This window comes from Neltuma alba, unplaced genomic scaffold, assembly GCF_004799145.2.
Source record: "Neltuma alba isolate B1F8T4 unplaced genomic scaffold, ASM479914v2 tig00012763_pilon, whole genome shotgun sequence".
In the NCBI taxonomy this organism is placed as follows: domain Eukaryota; kingdom Viridiplantae; phylum Streptophyta; class Magnoliopsida; order Fabales; family Fabaceae; genus Neltuma; species Neltuma alba.
The window spans coordinates 338612-363042 of NW_021637174.1; the positions used below are offsets into that span (position 1 = coordinate 338612).

Consider the following 24431-nt stretch of genomic DNA (forward strand, 5'->3'; position numbering starts at 1 on the left):
ATGACAACCGAAAGGAGTTTTTCTCTCAATCGTGTGCTTCGGTTTCTTTCTTTAATCAGAAGGGCAAGAAAGTAATTGCACGTTTCAAATTTTTTGCTATAAAGTCCTTTGGGACCTCATATACATTTTATGATTTCATAGGACCTTTCAGTAGTAAATTCTCTTCTGTGGGACTCTACAGTAATTTTTCCTTTTTTTTTGGGCTTTGTCAGATTTTCGTTTGTCATATCCACTATTTTGGGCCAACCTTGCCTTCCCGCTTCCCCATGAATTCATGGTTTTGTGCTATGTCTTGCCTACTGATAAGCTGCCCACTAGTTTTCCTGCCTGATGTAAGCCCGTATTAAATTATGTCTGACAGAATTTGAATGATCTTAGTTTACAAAAAACAAAATAAATGGTTCTAAAAATAATATTTTATATTTATTAAAACAAGGGAAAAATTAGTGGAATGCTACACCAGCATAATTTAATTCAACATTTTAGCATATACCATAATAAAATACTATGATAGCATATGACGTTATTTTTCTCTCCCAAACTTCAGAAAAAATTTATGGCAATTTTAGAATATTACAAAAATTTCATCAGTAATTTATTTACCTACAATAGAATTATTTTTTTCTTTATATTTCAAAAGAGTTAAAATTATTTACTTAACTTTAATATCTTGTAAAATAAAATCTGCAAAGCCCTAATTAAACTCTCACGGCGATTGAATCTTATATCCAGTTGAAAAAAACAATCTCACCGCAGATAAGAGAATTCTCTAATATCGAGTCTATGAAGTTTAATGCCGACCACCTCCCTTAGTTTACTTTGCCAGTTGCCCAAATGCATTCATATGCTTAATTATTTATTTGTAAGAGAAGACACGTAATTTGATTAAACTTCTATTGAAATTTAGGTTAAAAGATAATAATTATCTTTAAAATTTTATAAAATATTTCACATATCAAAGCATAAATAATTTTTTAAAAATGAAAAATAGAAAAAGAAAGTCTGTCTCGTCATAATTTTATTAACAGGGATATTCTAAATCAGAGTACCAGTAAAGATGAAAATTTTATCATCAGTAAAATTTTGAATGAAAGATTGCTCCCAATTTTTCCTTAAAACGTACTGTGTGTGTGTGTGTGTGAAGGGAGCTAGTAAAGATAAAAGAATCAAATGTAGTTGGCCAAAAAAATGTAGAAGAGTTGGAGAAGGAGGTGGTGGGAGGAGGAGGGCCCTTTGATGCAACAACATTGTGGGAAGACAGTGAATCGCAGGCCTATTCATGTCTCCTCATCACCAAGCATTATTTTCTGTTCATTCTTTGTTCTTTTTTACCCACTTCTCTCTCTCTCTCTCTCTATCTCTCGCCCCCTTCCCCAAATCATCCACTCATCCTCCACACATTTCATATCCCACCTTTCTCTCTGTAATGCAACAAAACTTATGCTTAATCTCTTTTCTTCCTTTAAATCTCTCTCCCACTCCCTCACTACACCTCCATCATTTCATCTCTCTCCAATTATGATCCTCTTCGAATCTCATTGCCTCCCAATAGCTCCTTCCATTTCAAGTTGCCAGGTTTGTAGTGCCAAGTACGAATCATATCTTGCAGATTTCTGGTACAAATCAAATATCTTGCTCTACCAACAAGCTTCTGCAAAATTACTGTATATTAACAAATCCAGGGTGCTTATGAAAGATTTACATGGAACGCTTCTTTCTATAATGAAGTGCCGAATTACTAGTTGTGGGGAGTGGCACTGCAAGTGGCGGAGAATGGTTATATAAATTTGCGAATGATGTCGTTGTGCATTTGTTGTTGTGATTGTTACGTTACGTTACTTTACAGGACAATGTCTCTTACTCTGATTGAAAAGGATGCCTCATAATGAAGGGTCCCATTATATAGCGTCTTACCGGTTGTTCCTATTGCATTTTCTTTTTCTGGCTTCCTATAATTTCTTATCATCTGATGCATTAATAGCTGCAACTACTTGGCTTCGTGTGGGTTCGCTACATTTATGCGTTTGTCTGAGAATTTGTGTGAGATATTGACATCTGCATTAATTATTGTATAATTTAGAGACTTGTATGTTTGCCAGATTTGTAACAAGTTTTGAGCTTATCTCCATAGAACCTTTGGATAACCAGACTGCGTCCTCTCAAGTTCTCACCAGTAATTAAGAACAGAATTAACCAGTATATTAAGTAACAGTTAAGCATTTGTCACTACTACAAAAACATCCATTTTTGCCTGTTCTAGAATTTTTTTTTATCTGTTTAAAGGGAGACGTAAATCAAGAAAGTAGCTATATATTCGTCTATGTTAAACAGAAAAGTATTATGAAATTATACAAGAACAGACGATTATAACTATACATACTCGTCTGTTCTTGTTGAACAAATGAGTATGAGACTCTATATTTCTCTGGTTTAGTTTAACATACTAGAATATGGTAATTTTTTCTTCTGTTCTCAAATTCAAACAAAAATAAAAGACAAAAATAGACCATTTTTTAACTGTGTGTATCTTTGTTTTGTTCAGGAGATTTTTGGTGCGCAACAAAGTCATAACAATAAGATGTGCTTTGTATTCTATGTGCTGCAACAAGCAAATACCACTCGCCGCCCTTTTAGATTCGGATTGGCTAAGGCAACTAATTGGATTGTGAAACATTTTAGTATATTGAAGTTGAATCATCACGTCACATGCACTATATATATATATATATATATATTGCAATTTGAAGAAGTTAGACAAGGAAAGTGCTCAATTATTATGAGTTTGTGGTCAACGAAAAAAATCATGGAAGGGACCAGGCTGTCACTTCCACTAATGACACAAGTTAGTGATCTTCACACTCAGCTCATCATACTCAACTTAGTCACGTACCATCTGATCTGTAACTCTGATCTCAATGAGATTCTTCAGTTTGCTATTTCAGATCCGAACAAGAACAAATCAAGCACACCATGCTGGAAAACCTTGTCTGCTTCCGAGCTTGATACCTATGACCTTGTCCGATCTAGCTCTGATCTCCTCATATCGCAGATTAGCATCCATAAAAGTACCGATATGTTCAAATAGGTTGAAAAACTTTAGTAGTGAGTGTTCAAAAACAAGGCCCCGATCATAAATCATTAGTAAGATTATGTTTTGCTTTGGCCTCCTTGGAGTAGAGAACACTCATATCAGAATTGCTTTTTGAAGCGTTTATCTCTATAAGAGATGGCAAAGCACACGTGGAGTAAATTAATAAATGATGGGTGTTCAAGTATTGGACCACACTAGGATTTTTACCTGGCCAGATGAGGATGAACAGAACAGTTTCGTTCTCAGTCTGGCAACCACATTAATGAATAACAATGATGTTCAAAAAGGAGTGCTCACTTGGACCACTTGACAAAAAGTTTTATCTGCGATTTATATCAGTTCCTTTTCTGCGAAGAACAACACAGCGAAACAAAAACGTACGTTGCATTAATTAATTAACCTATGTGAACATGTATGCTTTGATATATCTCTATATATATCGATCCAAGCCTTGTGTCTATTGTTGACACATTAACTCCATCTGCTTTGTTGACTTGAAAACTCACAAAAACGTGTGGGGTTGGTTCACTTACATAATAGACCTATCTCTGAAAGTAAGGGGATGGGGACGCATCAGCATTATATATAGAGCCTACTTTGCATGTCATGGCGTAGACTGATTGATGATTGGTCCCATGACGACCCATTAAATATAAATATATATATATAGATGTCATATCTATGTGTTCATGATTGATGGTAATAACAGTACACTAGCTAGATAATGCTGATTTTGCCATTCTAAGAAGGATGAATGAGAAAGCCATTTATGCTTTTTGATTAATTGTGTGGCATTCCCTTTCTTTTCTTGTCACTGTCTGCTATATGTATCGTTTTCGCAAGTTTTAACTGTCTTCTAGTGGTACTGACAGTGACACCACCGGATGCATCATGCTCATCATCTCCATTTTTACCATGAGGCAACATCATCACCATCTAATAATTTACAATTTTATTAATTCAAATGCATTATATATAGTCTTATCGTTAAGGGTTTGTGAGAGAGGGGGAGAGAGAGGATTTGAGTATTGGCATTATTTTCTTAGTGGGATCAGAATCAGTAAGTACCTACCTTTCTGGATCCCCCGAGACTACATAGCTAATTATTCATTGGTGGTCTTTCTAGTTTATATGCCGCTCTTCGAACCGAGCCAAACCTGCAATGACAAAACCCACCAAATCAGCTTTTTATTTCTTTCATATATTTATAAAAAAGAAAGACAGAAAGAAAGAAAGGGTCACCTATGCTTACAATTATTATGCTTTCTCTAAAGCATTCTTGTCATTTTATGAGTGTGATTCCATTTCAAGGGCTCTCTTTTTCGTGTGTGGGTGTGTGAGTTATTATTATTATTATTATTATTATATACACACACATATATATAATATATAAATTCATGATGGATCGCAATATAAAGTAGATAATTTTAGCCTAAACAATTGAATTGCATGGAATCTGTTTATGACTCTTTAACTGTGTAATCAGTGTGAGTTCCCTTTTATTAATGAAATTATTAATATTTCTTTTCCTATGAAGCATGCATGCATGTGTGGTTTAATTTCAGGGAAATTTTAAAAGAAAAGGGAGGGAGGAAAAGGAAAGAAATAGGAAAAAGGAACAAATTATGAAGTCAATCTGTCCTTACACTTATCTTGGTTGGTGATATGAGATTCCAACGATTTTCTTCATCACTCATTCTAGCCTCTCTAATTAATTATTTTTATAGTGCCCCAGTTAATTTCCTAGGCTTATTATATATAGATCCTCCCCGCAAGTGCACTATTGCCCGTACATATTTCATTACTCCTCCTGTTATTAGTGCAAGACATATTTAACTAACTTAATTATATTAAAAAAGTTATGTAAGTTATTTAATTATAAAAAATATAACATGTTTTTCTTAAAACATTGTAATTATTTTTCTTGATATCCTTCCTCCCTCTCCTACTTGATTATAGTTGAGAAAATATCAATAGGAATGATTTAAAAAAATTAATAAATATAATAAATAGGTCTTACATTTAAGATTAAAATTAACTAAATAATTCAGTCGCATGTTAAAGGACCAGAAGAGTATATGTTCATTGGAAAAGTATGCCGTTAAGTGGTAAGAACAAACAAATTATCAATTAACTTTACTTCGTGGCCGAGTCCCCTTGATTTGCGAAAACTATGGGCTTCACGGCATATCTACTATGATTTTTTTTTTTTGGTTACACATACCGTTTTTTTATTAGAAATAATTCTATTCAAGTCATCATTGAATATTAAACGGGAACACCTCTCCCAACAAAAATTAAAATATTGATTCACTATATTGTGAAGAATTGACCCCACTCTACTAAATCCAAGCCTGTTGATATCTACTATCATGATTGATTATTTTTTAAAAGCATTAATGTCAATTTGCCTGAAACATCAGAGCATCTAGAATTACAAAGATTTAGTGAAGTTGGCCGAGAAAGAAAGGAAGATTTAGTGAAATTAAACGCAAAACTCCCCACTTTTACACGTAGTCATGTATGGATTAATATATATTCCAAAGGAATTATGCGATTTGAGCGTCATCCTATCGGAGGAGATACTTTTGAGTTCAAAATCTAAAAATGATGAATTTATAGATCATTATATTTGTACGCGTATTTTTTATTTAGCTGAACTCTATCCAGCATAAGATTTTTTTTTTTTAATATTAACTCAGAACTTGACATCCTAAAAGTACATTATTAATGCGGTAAAAAAACAGAAGGAACATCAAACAAATTTATAACTTGATTGAAATCAATGCTACTTGCAAACGTTTGTTCATCTATTTAATCTTTCTATCTTGCTCCATTAGCTATGATTATTTTTTACTCTCCTTTATCTTTCCATGTAAAGGTTGCAAAGACCATGACATAATTGCACACCAGTCCATTCCATTTGACGAGCTTTGCCTCCTTTGGCAATCATAATATCACATCACAACCTTTGCACGCGTGATAACATTACGTCAAAATCTCAAGTCTTTAATTTATATTCTCAATCCCATGAAAAATCAAGTGGATGAAATAAAAAAGCAGGTAATAATTATTGGTTAAATAATGAATCCGTAAAAACATCATCTGCCTTTTTTCTATATATAAATTTAGATTTTCACTCATTTGTGGAAGTTGAGCTGAAATGCATATATACCTTAGGATGGTGGATTTTGGAGTTACAAAGCATATTACTGGACTGTTATTTTGTTAATTTTATTTGCCATACAAATACAGGATTCCACTTACTAGTGGAAGCTGAGTTTGAGATGCATACTCGATTAGGGTGGTGTGTTGTGGAGCTATCAATCATATAAGACAACTTCCCTCCTAGGGGCTAATAGAAATTAGAAACATAATCCGGATATCATAATTAACACAGAGAGAATCAATATACTGACAATAGTATGGCATGTAGAAAAAAATATTAGGAATGATTAAAAATTAGTGTAAGACGAAAGAGACTTGCCATCATGGGAAAGAGAGATAGAGAAATTAAAGAGAGACAAACGTGTAGTTCACTTCATAAAATCAACATTTATTATGGACGCAACGAAGTGAGATTTAGTTTGAATTTGTATATTTGTATATATTTCTGCCTTCTGGTCTTATCTATAAATTACTTCTAACATGTTTCACACATATTAATGAAAACTTTAAATTTTATTAACTCTCATTTAAAATTTAATTTTTTAAGTTTATCTCTATTTAATATACATTATATCTTATAAAAATAAAGTCAACATAATACTAAATGAAGGATAAAATTGTATATCTACACACAAAAATTTTCTCAATACTCCATAAATAGGACTAAAAATATCTTTTTTTTTGTCTTATAAATAAAACCAAATGAGTATATGTTTTATCCATAGTTTCACACTACCGCTTATCCTATCTATTAGTGAGATGAGATAATGCATGCGAGTGCCTAGTTTATTAATGAAGCCCTGAAGTTGTGCTTAGACGAATAGTCACGGTTATGAATAATTGTACATATAATTATGACAATAATATAATATAGTGATGATGGAAGTTGACGAGGCCTAGTGCGTTCCTAAAGAGGGCCCAGGAAATTTAAGTGGAAGGAAAATGACATGGATACGCCACCTGCGAGGGTAGTGAATCGAAGAAATCAGAGGTTTGTATTAAATGGGGATGGGTATTGTTCATATATTTTTGGTATTTTATTATTAGTGATAGATTTTGAAAGGATAAAGGTGGTGAAAATATAGCTTCTTAAGAATTCTCTCTGCCTTGATTGGAACATGCATAGATGTCTTTCCTACTTCATGGGACCCATTATTACGTACCTTGCAAGGGATTAGAACTCATTTTTCTAAAGTTTAGGTATCTGTATATTGAGGCGGCACTTTTTTAAAATCTGCATCAATTTTAAAGGAATTTATAAGGTCTTTCTTAATTTTTTGGCTTATAGCTAAATTTTTATTATTCGATCAGCAAACATCTATATGATTTTCTCGCTTAAATACCCTTCATCATTTGAAGTTATTTTTTTTCTCAATTTTATATAAAAATAACTTTATACATGTATGTGTGTATATATATATGCTAGAAAAATTAATCTATTTTATTGTTAGAAGTATATTTTTTTGTGGTAGTCCCTTTCCGGTTAATCTTGACTCTATAAAACGGAAATGAAACATACAACGAACTACACGTTCAAGGTTAAAAAAAAAAATCCCTACCATGTTTTACAACAACTTAAAATGGCTATTAAAATTATGTTTTTATTTACATAATATATAATTTCATAATCTTGATAGCAATACATATAATTATGAAAATTATAATTTTCAAATTAAATACGACAATCATATTATTATGAAACTATTAAAAAATTAAGTGTGTGTGTGTGTGTGGATAAGTAATTATACACCATATAATTAATTAAGTTGTTACGGAGGTTAAGATAATATGAAACCGAACTTAATTTCCAAATTAATTCAAACAGTAGTGTTATAACACGATTAAAAATTAAAATTTAATATGCGTAAAATAAAACACAAAGAAGCAAAACAAACTACTCCTCTGATCCCTAATATAGGATCTAATTAGTAAGTTAATTTTGATCCAAAATATAATATATATTTATCATATTTACTACCTCCGATCCTAATTATAAGAGTTTGTTGACTAATTTGAAGAGATTAAGGAAAGAAGTTAAGTTAGTTATTTGTAACAAATAGGTGTTATCTTTCTTAAAATATCATCAAGTGTATTGGCTAGAACTATCATTGTTAGAAGGATTACTTTGAAAAATATATATATAAGTATGAGAGACAAAGTAGATTGAGATATTATATTTAGGATCAAAATAAAAGTCAAACAAAGTTTTATATAAAGAATCGGAGGTAGTATCAATTTTTTCTAAATTACCCCTATAGATACTCCCTCAACTATAATCAAGTAGAAAAGAGAGAGAAGTTATTAAAAAAGATAATTATGATATTTTAAGAAAAATATATTATTTTTTAATTAACTAACTTATCTAATTTTTTTAATTTAATTAAATTAATTAAATGGATCTTAGGATGAGAGGAGTAGTACCATAAGCTTGTAGCTTTGATCATATTCTTGTTTGGGTTGCTGCATATTAATTGATGGCGGAAACTAGGGAAGCTGAAAATGATATAGAGCAAGAACATGATAACATCACTTTATTCAGCCTATGTACGTACGTAGAGCTAACTAGTGTACACAGTACTGCTGCTTCACTGTACAACTTCGACCATGAAAGTCAGAAAAATAAGCGAGTCTTCATATTTTTAAATTATACAATTCAATAGTCATAAAAGTAAAATATTGCAGTGTACCATATGCTACAAATTATACATATTAGGCTAATTGAAGAATGAAAGAAAAGTTATACCTATCCTTAGCTATAGTGCTGGGCGTGTTTATAATGTTTATATATGAACAGAGAACACGTGCGAACACTTGCTTTGTGTGTGTGTGTTTTTTTTTTGTTATGTTAATTAATGCTTTTATCTTGAAATAATTTAAAAATTGAACCATTATATTTATCTCTTTAATTAATTTAATTTGTTTCATTTTTGAAAGCATTTTTAATTAGATACAATATTTTTTTTGTGAGTCCTCGGGGAGCGCATCGAAGGGTCCACGCAGGCTATAAGAGATAAGCATGCATTTCCCTCTTTCTACCTTCCTTCTACATCATTTTCAAAGTCCAACTACCCTTCATTTCCATCTATATATATTATTCACACCATTCCATCTCCAGAAGTAGTCAGATGAAAATTTTTTGTGTTCACATTATATTAACCATCGTTTTATATATATCCATGTCAATTATTACTTTTGAGTTACACAAAATAAAATGTACATAAATAATGGACTCCCTACCAGATAATTTGATGATACTACGCTTCCTCCATCCCTAAATATGGTAAATAATAATATGGGTTTATTTTAACTTTATCCATGCCCTAATACCTACACACACACACACACACACACACACATAATCACTCTCGTGTCATCGTGTGTGTTTGTTGTGTGGGGTGTGTTCTCTTTGTGAGCGTCGTGTGGTGCATATGCGCAAGTGTGTAATCCACATGTTGAATTAATTTTATTTATATATCCTCGTCCGGTCATCCATAATTAAATCATTATCCATGTCGAAATTCGACATTACATATAATTCTTAGTTTATTTTGCATTTGTGAACTCTTAATTTTCCATTTAATTTAAGAACTAAAAAATAAAGATTTGTTAATGAGATAATATGGTGCCATTGAAATTTCCTGTGTGGGATTGAATTCGCGCATGAAGACGCGGGTAGCAATTTAATGTGAACGCTCTGTGGCATCTGAGAATTTCTCCCTCAATAAATGGCCACCGAGTCCTTATAAAGCATGACGTCACGGGATCCTACTCCTACTCTACATGGTAGGCGTACGGATACAGAGCGCATCGACACGTAGGAATCCTCTTTCCTTCCCTTCTTTTAAACTAAAAAATAGCTACATTTACGGATACGACACGCCCCAGGCGCCCATGGGGGAGGAATCCACTTTTGGAGAAAAATATATACTATGTCCCGTATCATAATTATAAAATTTTATTTATAATTTATAAATAAGATTTTATAATTAGAATTAAAAATAATACTTACTGATTTTAATTTTTAAGTTAAAAATTATTTAAATAATTTAAATAAATTTAAAAAATTATTAAATTAATTACTCATAATAAATAAGTGTTGTTTTTTTAAATATATTTTTACTATCTTCCGTCTTTAATACAATGCAATGCTTACGTAAAGGGGCAAATCAGAGCTCCCGAGATCTCATATTGGAATCTCCAGGAATGCTTATAAATATTTTGGACATATGATTATTTCACTCTGTTTTTGTTTCCCCGGAAAAAAAGGGTAACTCAAAGGAATCCTGTTCTCCTGAGAGGTCTCGGATCCAGCGTGAGAGTTTTTGACTTTTTGACATCTTAGGCTTAATATTTTAGATTCGAATTCATATAAATGTAGAAAATATTTTTTTACAGAAATACATCAAATCGGACCTAATATTAGAGTTGTATTCAATCAGGCTGCACATATTAAAAAAAAAAAAAAAGGAATCTTTTCATTGGTTAAAATAAAATTTTATTCTTTTTTTTTTTGCGAACAATATAATTTTATTCATGACTATGAATCTCAAGCGTCATGATCATATCATGCAACTCGAAGATATTAATGAATATTAAGGAGTTATTCCTTAGAAAACTACACATATATAATCAAGGATAAGATAACATTAAGGATCCAAAAGTGAGGGCTTTTTGGTACAACACGATAACATACTTAATTAAAGCCGCCCAGATTGATGCCACATTACGTATTGAGTGGATGAATGGGAGCAATATGATAAAGTTTAAAAAAAAAAACAAGAGAAAAGAAAGCATGAAGAGGGATACTTTATTAGATAACATGATCATCAAATTATTTACTATTAATTGTCCATAAACAGGACTCTAATGATGAGGTGCAACAATACAAGTTGTAGTAAATTAAATGAAAATTTGCATTAAAAAAAAGAAGAAGATTAACTGAAAATGAGAGCCGATCAGGATCCAATGATAGAATGAAAGGAACATTCACTTTGGTTCCCCCCCCGCCCTGCCAGTGGAAACATTAACTTTGTTACCAGAGCACATTTTCACTTCAAGTTATATAATACTGCTTCCATTTTAACATAAAGTATTTCTAAAAAAAAAAATTTATGTTTGATATATAAAATATGGGAGAATTGTAGTAGCTAGAGTTTCAAGGAAAGAAAATAAATACCAAAAAGTTTCAATAATAAATAAAAAGTTATCATTTCATATTTTAAAACTTGTCACTGTAAGCTGTTGAATTGTTATTGAGATTTTATAGCAATTATATCCCTTCTTTAGGGATTTAATTATAATTCTCTCATAAAATATTTACAAATTTGAAAGACAACTAATATTTTCCCCCAGTGCCCTAGGAGCATATTTAAACTATTTTTCATTCCTTTATTAATATAATCCATTCCTCATGCATCAAATAAAAAAATTAAAATTTTAACTAGCTAGTTATTTTCCGACTAATTCATTAATTAATTAGCTCAAAGACTGATACGTGATATTCAATATTTCCCCAAATAATAAGAATATACTATCTTCTATTCTTAATATAAGCTTAATTGATTAATTTGAAAAATTAAGAAAGTTAATTAAGTTAGTTATTTGTAATAAACATATATTATTTTTTCTAAAATACCCTTATTAATCCATGTGAGTTTCAATTACAAATTAATACTCCCTCCGTTCCTTATTATAAGAGACATTTGATGCTTATGGCATATTCCTATATATAAGAGACACTTAAAAGTTGTCTCTATTTTTTTGTACTGATTTCCTATTTTACCCATATTTATTGTCTCCAACTCACACTCTCTCTCCTTCCCACTTCTCTTTTTTTTAATAAGTTACCATTGTTCCCTTTCATGTTCTCTCTCCTTATTAATGAGGGCATTTTTGGAAAAAAAAATTTATACTTTTTACACATTGATTGTTCTTAACTAATTTTAACTGTTTTTTTTATCAACGTAATTCGGTTATTTGTCTCTTATAATAAGGAACAGAGGGAATAGTAATTGCTTGACATATAATATTATTATAAGGATTACTTAAAAAATAAATAAATATTAAAAATAAAGTAAACTGATGTTTTATATTTAAAATTAAATTAAAAATTAAATTAATTATTATGTTAAGCACCGGAGGTAATACTATTTATCTCATTTTTTGGACCATATGAACGCTTCAAGGCAAATTAAAAGACACGGAAATGAAGGGAAAAAAGAACGACAAAATCAGTGAAAAAATTTGTTAGTTTTAATTTTGGTTTGCGCACACAAAAAGAAACTACTGATTTTGTCGCCATTTTCAGACAATCTTGGCCATTCGCAATCACCAAAGGCTGCTTCTTGCAGACTTACAGTACCAATCCGCTGAATCATCCCAACGTAATATTTTAAAATCATTAAAAATAAAAATGCATTCTTTAAAGTTATTTCAGTAATATAAATAAAAAACAGTCAAGGAATTAAAATAAAATATGCTCTTTATATGTTATAAATAATATAAGCACAACTCCACTTTATATTTATAGAAACAGCCTGCGGAGAAACATCTCTCGTGACATTAAATCTATTTTAAAAAGAATAAAAAATTGGGAAAAATCCTCCATTAAAACATATATTGATGAGATTACTTAAATCATCAGATATTATTAGTCTATGCATGTATACAGAATTTGCAGAGTACTAATATTTTTTAGAATAAAATTTATCAGATTATTCTTATTAATAAAATTTTCAACAGGGTATTTTTTTGTGTGAATATTTTCAAAATATAACTCGCTTCAGATTTTGTATAAATGAAGAAGCAGAAAAACAAAATTAGTGATAATAGGAAGGTAGGAGAGTGGCGCGGCCGGTGTGACGTGATTGTACCATAGTTGCACGGTAGGAAGCGGATGGCTGAGCCCTACATTTTTAAATTTATTTATGTCTCTAAAAAGCGTGCCTTTTTTGGTTTTTTTTTTCTTTTATTATTCCTCGCTTTCCTTTCTTGCCGAACACGTCCCTGAAGTAAGAGATCTGATATGACCAATATGCCCCTCGGTGCGCTTCACTTTATTGATGAGTCCTTTACTTGAGTATCCAAACAAGTTAAATTAATCCCCCCACCCCACGCAACAACGCAACCTTGCCTTTTTGGTTTCGGGGCAATAATATTTTAAGTCCGAAAAATTAAATTAATGATCATTAGGTCTTCAACAAAAAAAATTAAAGAATGAGTTACAAATGAATAGTAATTTAGAGAATTACAAATAAAAATCTTAATTGAGAATTTCATTTAAAAATATTTTATTTACAACTATAACTCCTAAATTTGTAACTCTTTAAATTGATATGTTCGACTCAATTTTTGCTTAAAATTTATTAAGACCTACTTATTATTAGTTTATTTTCTTAGAACTTAATTGTTATTCCACCTTTGTCTCTCTGTGGCTTTTGAAAATACAAGGGTCTTTTGCCTAACTCCCCCTCCGTGTTCCCCACCGGGTCCCATTTCCTTCTCATCCAAAATTATCCCAATCCACACCCTATTCTTATTTTTAGGAATTTCACAGAATATATTTCATATAATTCGTTCAGGGAGTCATAGAAGTTTCATATATTCACATGCATGACGATGTATAATCATCATTGATGCCAAATGCCTTTTTCTTCCACACTTGAAATGACATCAAAAAATAGTTTAAAAAAATAATAATTTTCTGAATTCGAAATGCTTTTTTTATATCCTTGATTTCAAAAATAACAAAAATATACAAAATCAGTAACTAATAATTAAAAAGATTCAATAGATTGTGCCCTTTGCATAACATAACCAAATCGATTCTTTCAAGTTCCACCTACCAACTTCAAATCTAGCAAAAATGGTTTTCGGGTTGAATATTGGAAATGTAATTGTACTAAATACTTGTTAGAAAAATTTTGTCATCCTTGTTTATCCAAAAAAAAAAAATGTCATCCTTGTCTTATTTCTAATTGGACTCACATCAGTTGAAGTTCAATGTAGCATTTCATCCAAGTGTTTTGATTAAAAACATAAATCTTTGTCATCTAAAATTAACTGTGATTTTTCGTTGTTTATTAAGATTATGGATAATACTTTTTATTTATTAAATTTAATTTATTTTCTTTCTGTACACTTTCCAATTGTGGAGAATACTTTTTATTTATTAAACTGAACTAAATATAATTGGAAATGCGTGTCCAAAATTTGGATATCATATACAAATACAGATATATTATTATAATTAAAATCCACCTGAAAAAATACAACCCAATTATTTATTAGAGATATTCAGTATGTCCTTGTACGAGCCAAGCCTGTACAATCCACTCTTTCTGGTCTCTCTATATATACCCCTTCCATCCCGGCGTCCGGTTCCCAACCCAATTCTTTCTTCTGTATCCTTCCTGGTCATTACACTAATTCTTAATTAATTCTCATTCTTCTGCCTTTCTCTCTCTCCCTCTCTCAGAAAATTAATGGCGGCAGCTTACAGAGAGCCCGTCGATGTCTCAGAGAAATCCCCTGTGTCGCCAGCGCAGCCACTCCACTCCCCGTGGCATTCTCCTGTGCCGTACTTGTTCGGCGGCTTAGCGGCCATGTTGGGTCTCATCGCTTTTGCCCTCTTAATCCTCGCCTGCTCTTACTGGAAGCTCTCCGGCTACCTTGAAGGCGACGGGGACGGCGAGCGAGACCTCGAAGCCGGCGACGCCAAACTCGACGACGAAACCCAGAAAGCTCCGGTTCCTTACGAGGAGAAATTCCTGGTGATTATGGCCGGACAGGAGATGCCGACATTCTTAGCCACTCCGATGTGGTCGAACCGGTCTGCTTCTTTCGGAGACAACAACACGACTTTTTGTTCCTGCGACAAGAACGCTAAATCTGAGCTGCCGACGGCGGAGACGACTGTGAAACCAGAGGGGATCAGCGGCCATCACGATCAGCCACAGAGCGAGAACAGGGGAGTCCCAGAAACCTCACATGACGAAGACCATTGAATCTTCTTCCTATATTTCTGATTTTCTTCCTCTTTAAAGCTGCCTTGAAGAAGCTCGTGAGCCAGAGATATAAAGTTTTTCCCGACCTTTACTTTTGGTCAGTCTGGTGCGGATATGAACGAGCTTGCATGCCCAGTGATTGGGTGATGCAGAATCCGAGATAGATAAAATCATATAGATCCAAATCTCCTCCTCCTTAAATGTATAGTGATAACTAATGAATTCGGGGACTGTAAATTCACTTGAGGTGAAATGAAAATCTGGTTCTGCTCTTTTTCTTTTTCTTTTTTAAATCAATTGAGATGAGATATGATGTTTTGGAGAGATAGGGAGGAATTAGCCAGAGGAGTTAAAGAAAAGCCAGAACTTTGACCTCTGTTTTTTGTGTATCTGTGGGCGATGGGATTAAGTATCGATATATACGTGGAGGGTGCGTGTAAATCTGGAATTGATGCGGCGAGAGGAAATTGTTGAAGCACAGTTTCTTTTCTTTTCTTTTCTGCCCTTTCTTTTTAATTTCTACTTTAATCTTCAATGTTCTGGGTTTCTCGACCACTGTGCACATGAAGACAAGACAAGCTCTGGTAAATGAAGAAAGCAGTTTTGAAATCTGTAGTTCTCATCAGTTTTAGTAAGAATGCTGAGTGGGAAACAGATTGATATACAGCTTGTTCTCAATGATTTAACATCTTGATAATTGGATTGGAGGAGGTAGAATTGAATACGAACCCCTAGATAATGCTAGAACTTGGAAAGAAGCTTGTTTATTGAATGAAATTGATGAGATAGGTGAACATGACTGGTTAACCATAATAATAATAATAATAATAATAATAATGGTGGATCATACTCACAGCTTTGTGAAGCATTTTTAGAGAATAGGAGCTTTAAACTTTAATGCATGTCGCAGGGGTGTCCCCAGAATGATGAAAAAACGACAATTCATATGCTGCGCTTTGAGAGTATGATGGTGCGAATAGTGAACCACACCACAAGCTGGGAAAGTAGGAAGCTCCCTTGCCCCTCACCTTAATGCTCTCTAATTTGCAAGTATTTTCACAAATAGAAAAAAGGAAAATAATATTTATGATATAATTCTGAGTGAGGGTTTTGTAAAATTGAATTAAAAATTTGCGGGAATAGTAGGGATTTTCGTTACTTGAGAAAGTTACTTGAGGTTTACAATCTCACACTCTTTTAGTTTTATTTATAAATCATTTTAATATATTCTACTCAAATAACAAAAAAAACTTTAAATCTCATTGTCATTAACCCTTCTCTTAAAATTTTAACAAATTTTCAATTTTTTATATTTAATATGAATTTTCTTCCTGTGTTTGTCAAAAACTAGTAAAAAATAAAGACATACAACTGTTTATTTTGGAAGATAATTTTTAAAATTTTATAAGAATGTGTTTGTAAATTCACTGTGTAATACAAAATGAGTTTTACATTGAAGACTAGAGAAGGTATATAACATAAAAATTTACAGAATATGTGATATTTATGAGCTACAAATAAGTAATATAATTTACACATCACAATTTTTTATACTATCTTCAGTCCTAATTATATAACTTTATTTGTACACTGTAATTGAGGTTTTATAATTATGATTGAAAGTAATACTAGTTTTAGGTGATTTTTCAATCAAACTCTAGATAATCATTACTCCTAACCACTGCAGTAAACACACACGTACATGTAATTACTAATTATTACGAGATGATACAAATTTAAGTGGAATTAGTTCAAAAATATACAGGAAGTCATTTTGCAGTTTTAAGCTTGATTCTATCTATGGTCATGTACCTTTCCCATTCTTCAATACTCTAAAAGAAGACAACTTGACACGGACGTTTTGTTTTCATGATGAATAATTAACATTGGTATAAAATAAAAACAATATTATGTCATTATTTACAAATGACGAATAAAAACACTTGATAAAAACATATCACATCGACACTCAGATAAAAATATACGTTCAAAGTGAAAGACGAGCGGATAAGAAAATAGATTTAACTGATAAATTCAGGCCATTAAATCGAAAAATTAATAAAGGATAGACTTTAATTAAAAGTGGTAGTTACGTTGTAGGGCCAAAAGAATAAAAATGGAAGAGAGGGATAGTAGAATTTCAGGTAATTTAAGCACGTAGTTTCTGATTATATTCTTTTCTTCGTGAGATGATTGGCGTAATTCATAATAATAATTCTCTGCCTTGCAAGCCTCAGTTATTCCAACCGAGATGCCTTAATCTTCTTTATTCATCTATACTTTCTTTCACACTACATTTAATTTTCTCTAAGCACTTTCCTTCAGAATCTTTCTTGGAATATAATCCCATATATAGATGTAATACATCTGAGAAAGTGAACAGAAAAGAGTAAGTGCAGGGGTGGGGTATAATTCTTCAGAATCTTTCCTTCACTTCAAATGGGATAGATGAACGTAAAAAATGTAAGAGGTCAATTACATTAAATTATTTACCTGATATTTGTCTTCAAAGCTATATTATGCTGTTAGTGTCCAAGTGAATGATTCACAATATAAAGCATGCCAAAAGATTACATTGTTTATGTATTCCTCCGGTTTTAAATATAACACTTCTTTTGTAGTGTAATTTATACTACAAAAAGGATATTATATTTAGGACTGGAAGAGTACTATAAATTAAATACTCCTCCAGTCTTTAATATAAGACCCATTTAACTAATTTGATTAGATTAAGGAAGTCAAGTAAATTAGTTAATTACAAGAAAAGTGACACATTTTTCCTCAAACACCATAATTATCTTTCTTAATACCCCTCTCCCTCTTCTACTTGGTTATGGTTGAGGGAGTATCCATAGGGGTAATTTAGAGAAAATTGATAAATATGAGAAATGAGTCTTATATTTAGGACCAAAACTAACTCAAGAATTAAGTCCTATATTAAGGACCGGAGGAGTAGTACAGTTTATTTATTATTATACGCATGTAATTGAAAGAATATATGAACAATATAGGTTTTCAAAAATTTTAATGTATAATTATATGAAAACATGTCACTCATGTAGTTCTTAATATAGGACCTAATTATTAAGTTAGTTTTAGTCCTAAATATAAAACTCATTTATTATATTTATTAATTTTTTTTGAATTATTCATATTAATACTCTATCAACTATAAGCAAGTAGTTAGAAAAAAAACATATCATATTTTTTTTCTAATTAATTAACTTACCTAACTTTCTTAATTTAATCAAATTAGTTAAATTAAATATGTCTTATATTAATCACTATAAGAGCATTAATTATGAGCAAAACATTGGCAAAATAAATTATAAGTACATGAGGGAGAAGAGAATGTGGAGGGAAATAATTAAAAGTAGAAGAGGGCCTGAAATGGGGTGAAATGTTTGGAGAAGTGTCAACTTCAGATTGACTGTGAGAAAAAGGGGCCTGAAAAAACACGAAACTGCTCTCTCAAATCTACAGAGAATAATAATGTGCAATTAATAATTGGATAAAGTTATCCAGATTAGAAAAAGTCCAGCTGCCACATCCTGTTTGTATCTTCTTCCTCCCCTCAACGCAAGGTCATTATTTTCCCTTTTCTTCCTTTTAAATAATATTTTATCGCAGAAAATTTCCACCGTACATACATTCTTTCTCACACGCAAAAATATATTTGCCGTTGGAGATATTAATCAATTTTTGGGCGCTTTCAATATGGCATTCCCAAGAAGAATCTGAACCAACAGCACGCAATGGATAATTATATAATATAAATCAATTTAGACATTGCACGGATACATTTTTATTATATGATATTAATATACTACTTCTGGTTTGAACTATAAATTAGACCTTATATTAAAAACTAAAAATAATAATATAAGAAACTCCCAAGTATTGGTTTTAATTGAGATTTGAGCCGAGTAATTAAGATAAAGAGGACCTTAGTAATTTAGTTGGGAAATAATAAGCAAAATAAAACTGATTTTCTTTTTGTGCAAAATCAAAAAAAGTGAGTTTAAATTGTGAAAAAAAAAAAACAAAAGTGAGCTCAACTTAGAACTCGTTATATCAATTTATACGCGTTATAATATTCTGTATTAATAAATAATCCAGCTAACACCGATGAAGGAAAAAGAAAATTTTGGGGAAAAGACTGCCCTATATATATCCCAAATATATATATATATATATATAAGACAAAAAAGATCATAATTCCTACAAATTAAAAAGATTCCCCCTGTTTCTTGTTGTATTAATATTTAATAAGTTAAAATTAAATATTCAACCACTTAGGTCACATCGCTTATGCCCAGAAAAGCTACATATTTTTCTTTGAATAGGGTCTGCTACAGTGCTTGACCTTTTATCTTTTGCAAGTAAAAGTATGTGACGTTCTAACTATTGATGGTCCAAATATGCAATAATAGCACTTGCGAAAATATATTACCATAGAAGCACTCACCTGGAACAGTCCAAATGGCAAGTCCAATTTTACGTATTGTCATAACTTTTTCCGTCATTTTCCCCTTAATTTTCAAATGAAATTAATCCAAAAAGTATTCCTATTCTACGCTAACTAATTACGTCGTGGTGGTAATTAGGATTTTCTGTCCAAACTTTGACCAGGTTAGGAGGAAGTTTGGAAACTCTTAAAAACACTTAAAAAAAATATTTTCACATGACCGAAATAAAATTTATTTCACATACTTAGTCCAAATATTATAAAATTATTTTGAAAAAACTAATCCAAATATTCTCTAAATAATTGAAGGTGAGCTTGGAAATCGAGGTTATTCTGCAATAGGACAACTAATTGTTGAGGAATATTTTTGCGGACGCAAATGATAATTGCTGTCAACGAGAGAAATTAAGATAGGTCCAACACTATTAGTACTCCTCCGGTCCTAAATGTAAGACCTTTATACTAGTGTGTATAAGGGTCTTACATTTAGGACCGGAGGAGTATTAATCATCACTCGTTAATTTAAACCCTTCCGTCTAATCATGTCTTTCTTTTTTCTTTTTGTCCAGTCAAGGATCCATTTGGTCCGGTTAATAGATTAACCATAATTTAAGTGACTAATTCACTCATTGCTAAATCAGAAAATTGGGAAAAATATTCCCATTGAAAATCTCATTAGTGAAAATGACCTAAGTCAGCATATTGATAAAAATATGAGTAAATATATTTAAAATTTAGTTCATGAACTTTGAGAGAGTTTTTTCAGTTTAGTATTAACTATTAACAAATGTCCTCGTACGTGGAAGAACGACAATTTTTCATAAGACTGGGTCTGAACTAACAAGTGAAAGCCCAATAACAAAGCAATTTAAGGGATGTACGTGAAGGCCGGCCCCCTATCAATCCCCCCCCCCCCGGGAGGAGCCCAGACTCGGAAGATCGAAGCTACGAGCGCATTACAGTGTTGTGAAGGACGGTTAAGAAATGCCAAAAGGAAGAGTGCATGCGTGTTCTTATAATATAAACGCCCCCAAGTTATTTATAAATACTCCCGTGCTTAATATAAAAATAGTTGATTAATTTGAATAAATTAAAAAAATTAGTTAAGTTAGTTATTTATAATAAGTATATGTTGAATTTTTTAAAATATCTTTGCTAATCAAATATATTGGCTATAACTACCATTATTATAGGGACTACCTTAGAAAAAAAAATAGATAAATACTCCCCAGTTTTTAATATAGGACCTAATTGTTGAGTTAATTTTTATCTTAAATATAAGATCTATTTCTTATATTTATCAATTTTTCCTAGATTACTCCTATGGATACTCCCTCAACTATAATTAAGCAGAAGAGGAAGGGAGGATATTAAGAAAGACGATATGGTGTTTTAGAAAAAAAACATGTTATATTTCTTATAATTAACTAACTTATCTAATTTTTTTAATCTAATCAAATTAGTTAAATATGTCTTGTATTAAAAATCAAAAGAATGTGAGAGAAAAAATAAATTAGAATCTTATATTTAGGATCAAAATAAAAATCAAATGAATTATTAGAATTGATTTTACGGTGGTATTAGTTTTAAATTGCAGAGTTAAATCGGAAGCTTGATCTAATCATCTAAACATGATCAATAATGTGCCACCTGTTTCTTGCAAACCTGAGGCTGAAAGTACAGTTGGCCTATGGCTGGGCGATAGTGGTAAGTAAAAGAAAGCCCACGGAGAAGCTTCCGGCTTGGACCTGGAGAGCCGTAACTGGATGGGCTGACGCCTTGGTGTCCAAGGAATGTTCAAGCCCAGAGGACCCAAAATTTGGATTGTTCCCTCACTCTCTCGGCAGGCCCTAAGCCCCCAAACCTCATACCACCTTTCTCTTTCTTTCTTTTTTTTTTGGGGGGGTGGGTTTAACCTCTAAAGTTTTAAGGGTTAAGGCACGTCTAATACTAAAAATATTTTTTTAATTACATTTAGTATTCTAAAATATATTGTGATGCATCTAGTATCCTGAAATATTTTTCTGGTGTGTCTAGCACTTTGGAATTTTTTTTTGTCTTGATATTAGATACACTATGAAATATTTCGGGACGTTGAATGCATGTTAACCCAAGTTTTAATGCATTTAAAGTAGCTTATGTTGATCTCTATTTTCCCACTTTGCGGCGATCAATTTATTTTTGTAGAGAATAAAAAGGGAAAATTGTCATTCACTTCTTTGTTAAACATATTTTGGTCAAAATAAAACAAGAATTAATTGCAATAGTGAATAAATAAATAAATAAATAAATGTAAAAATGAAAATTGAAATCATAAGAAAGTGACTTTATATAAAGTCGGTTCAGAGCCTCTCCTCTTCCTTCCTCATCTCTTCCGTCCTCTTCCTTTTTCTAACTCTTAGATTAATATTGGAATGGTTCATATTTAAAATTTTTTAAAACTATTACTAAAATATTAAATCATAAAAACAAATTATAAAGTATAAAGCATATTAAATTTAATTCTAATATTTTAGAAAATGCACTAAATATTTTTAAAATTTTTTTATAAAAAATTAAAATCTGAACTGTTAAAATATGATAATCTAGTAGTTAAAAAGAAAAAAAAGAAAAAGAAAGGAAGAGGATAAAAAGAGAAGGAAAGGGAAGAGAAGAGGTTGGAACCGATCTCAAGGAGGCCCAATGGAGTCTGGGGAGCGAAGGGTTTGACTTTCCATGCGGGAAAAGCACAGCAATTTGACCATTTCTAATTTCTCACAGCGCGTGAACCCCGCCCCAGGCTTATGTGACAGCAATATATTTGACACCAACTATTCTTTTCTATTCATTCCTACGGTACGCGAATCTCCTGTTGAAATGCAGTTTTCAACATTTTATTTCTTTTTTTTTTGGGGTTAAAAAAATGATTTAGATTAATTATGTTTGATAGGCTCAATAGTAAAATTGGTAATATCGAGTCTCCTACCATTACTTGTTTCGTTACATTTTCTCTCCAAAGGATAGTTCCATCTAACATTAGGCAGCACGCCGATCTTGTCATTTCAAATAGAAGAAAACAAGTATAAAATTCCAAATTTTCCCCAAAAAAGAAAACTCTAATGTCATTAATCCACTGGGTTAAAAAAAAAAAGAGAGAGAGAAAAAAGAAATCGTGAAAAATGACTGAACCAAATGGATAAACACTGGTACCATGTTGTCGGCCGTGAAAGGAGATGCTTAGGGTTTGTTTGGTTGTTGATTTTTTCTTGTGACTAATCATAGCTTAATCCGGACAGCGACACGTGGTGTGCTTGCCAGACAGCCGAGCCCACAGCCCACTCGTCTGGGCCGTTGACACACGTGAAGAGGATGAGTCTGGGCCCACCAATTGTGGGCCCCCCAATATCGATGGTGCCTCACGTGCCCCATCATGCCCCCGCAACTTTCCTTTTCCTGTTAAAAACAGAAAGCGCTACCAACTTGCTTTCTTACAATCCCAAATTGTGTTTAAAAATTGGATTAGTAATAAACCTTCTAAACTCAGCTGCATTAATTTAGATTAACAACCTTTTGAATTAAAATCGTGTATTGTCATGTAATCGAGAAACATGCAGTGTGTGAGATCGCGTTTGAAGTTCAAGTGAACATAATTTTGCCACCCACAGCCATTAGTTGCCACGTCTATTAAAGAGACTACAGGTATATTACAGTCAATGCCCTCGTTCTTCAAAATTGTTCACTTTAAATAGACATGAATCACATGAACACACGAATTAATAGCGATTTTATATCCAAATGTGGTATTCGAGCATCAAAGACTATTTTGATCAAAACCATGCCTTGACATTTAGAAAGAAAGACTTTTTCCTGGTTTTTTTTTTCTCAATTAAAGAATGAACTTGAATTTAAGAATTACTTACAAGGATTTTTTTTTCCTGGTTCTATTTATAAAATATTTTGAAGACATTTCACCGAAACAGAAAAAGCCTTAAGTGTCATTAAATTTAATTTAAAACTTAATAACTTTGGAGCTTCACTCCTATGTGATATATATTTGACTTGTTTTCATGAATAACAAATGAAAGAATAATTGTGTTGATATTTAAAAAATTTTTAATTGTGAAACTCGCGAACAGAACTAAAGAACACTCTTTTTATGAAAAGAGTTAAAGGAAAAGAGGAGTATTTGCAAATTATTCAGTAGTGGGAACAACAAGATACAATTTTCATCAATGGAACTAATTTGCGTTGAATATTTGCAGGGATATGATTAACGAAGCAGATACAAGAAAGAGGGCAAGAGAAAATCTGGAGGGGGTGCCCCACGGGGGGGAAGATATGAGGAAGTGGATTGAATGTCAGGGGCATATGAACACTGACTGCCATATCATGTCCCAACAAAACATCTTTGTTCTCATCAATTCCTGATGTTGACCCTTCTTCATGTATTTGCGCATTCCATGTATGCCCCATCTCTCCACATATCTTACTCTCTTTCTTTCTTAAATACTAATCATAAAAAAATTAGTTAGTATTTTCTTAGATTGTGTGTTGTTGTAATTGAATAAATATATAAAAGTTAATAGTGCCCTTGACATCACGAAAGGTAACGTTGCCTGGTTGGGTGGTGAGTCACCGACTCACGAGGTCTCCAAGGACAGTGACGCTCCCACTCACGCCTCACCCTCTGGGTTTTTTCTTCTTCTTTTTTTTTTTTGGC

The 24431-nt window shown here is 31.9% G+C and overlaps 1 protein-coding gene and 1 long non-coding RNA gene across 2 annotated transcripts; both read left to right on the forward strand.

Annotated features, from left to right (window-relative positions):
* Nucleotides 1-24253, forward strand: LOC114730787 (uncharacterized). Its single transcript, XR_003738857.1, has 4 exons — nt 1-71; nt 3326-3329; nt 23316-23326; nt 24244-24253. It is a non-coding gene; the product is annotated as an uncharacterized LOC114730787 (long non-coding RNA).
* LOC114730786 (protein GLUTAMINE DUMPER 2-like) lies at nt 4092-15545 on the forward strand. The gene is made up of 2 exons (XM_028917898.1): nt 4092-4108; nt 14742-15545. Exon 2 carries the CDS (start codon nt 14743-14745, stop codon nt 15262-15264), a length of 522 nt encoding a protein of 173 aa, XP_028773731.1. The 5' UTR covers nt 4092-4108; nt 14742; the 3' UTR covers nt 15265-15545.
* Nucleotides 24254-24431: the final 178 nt, after the last annotated feature.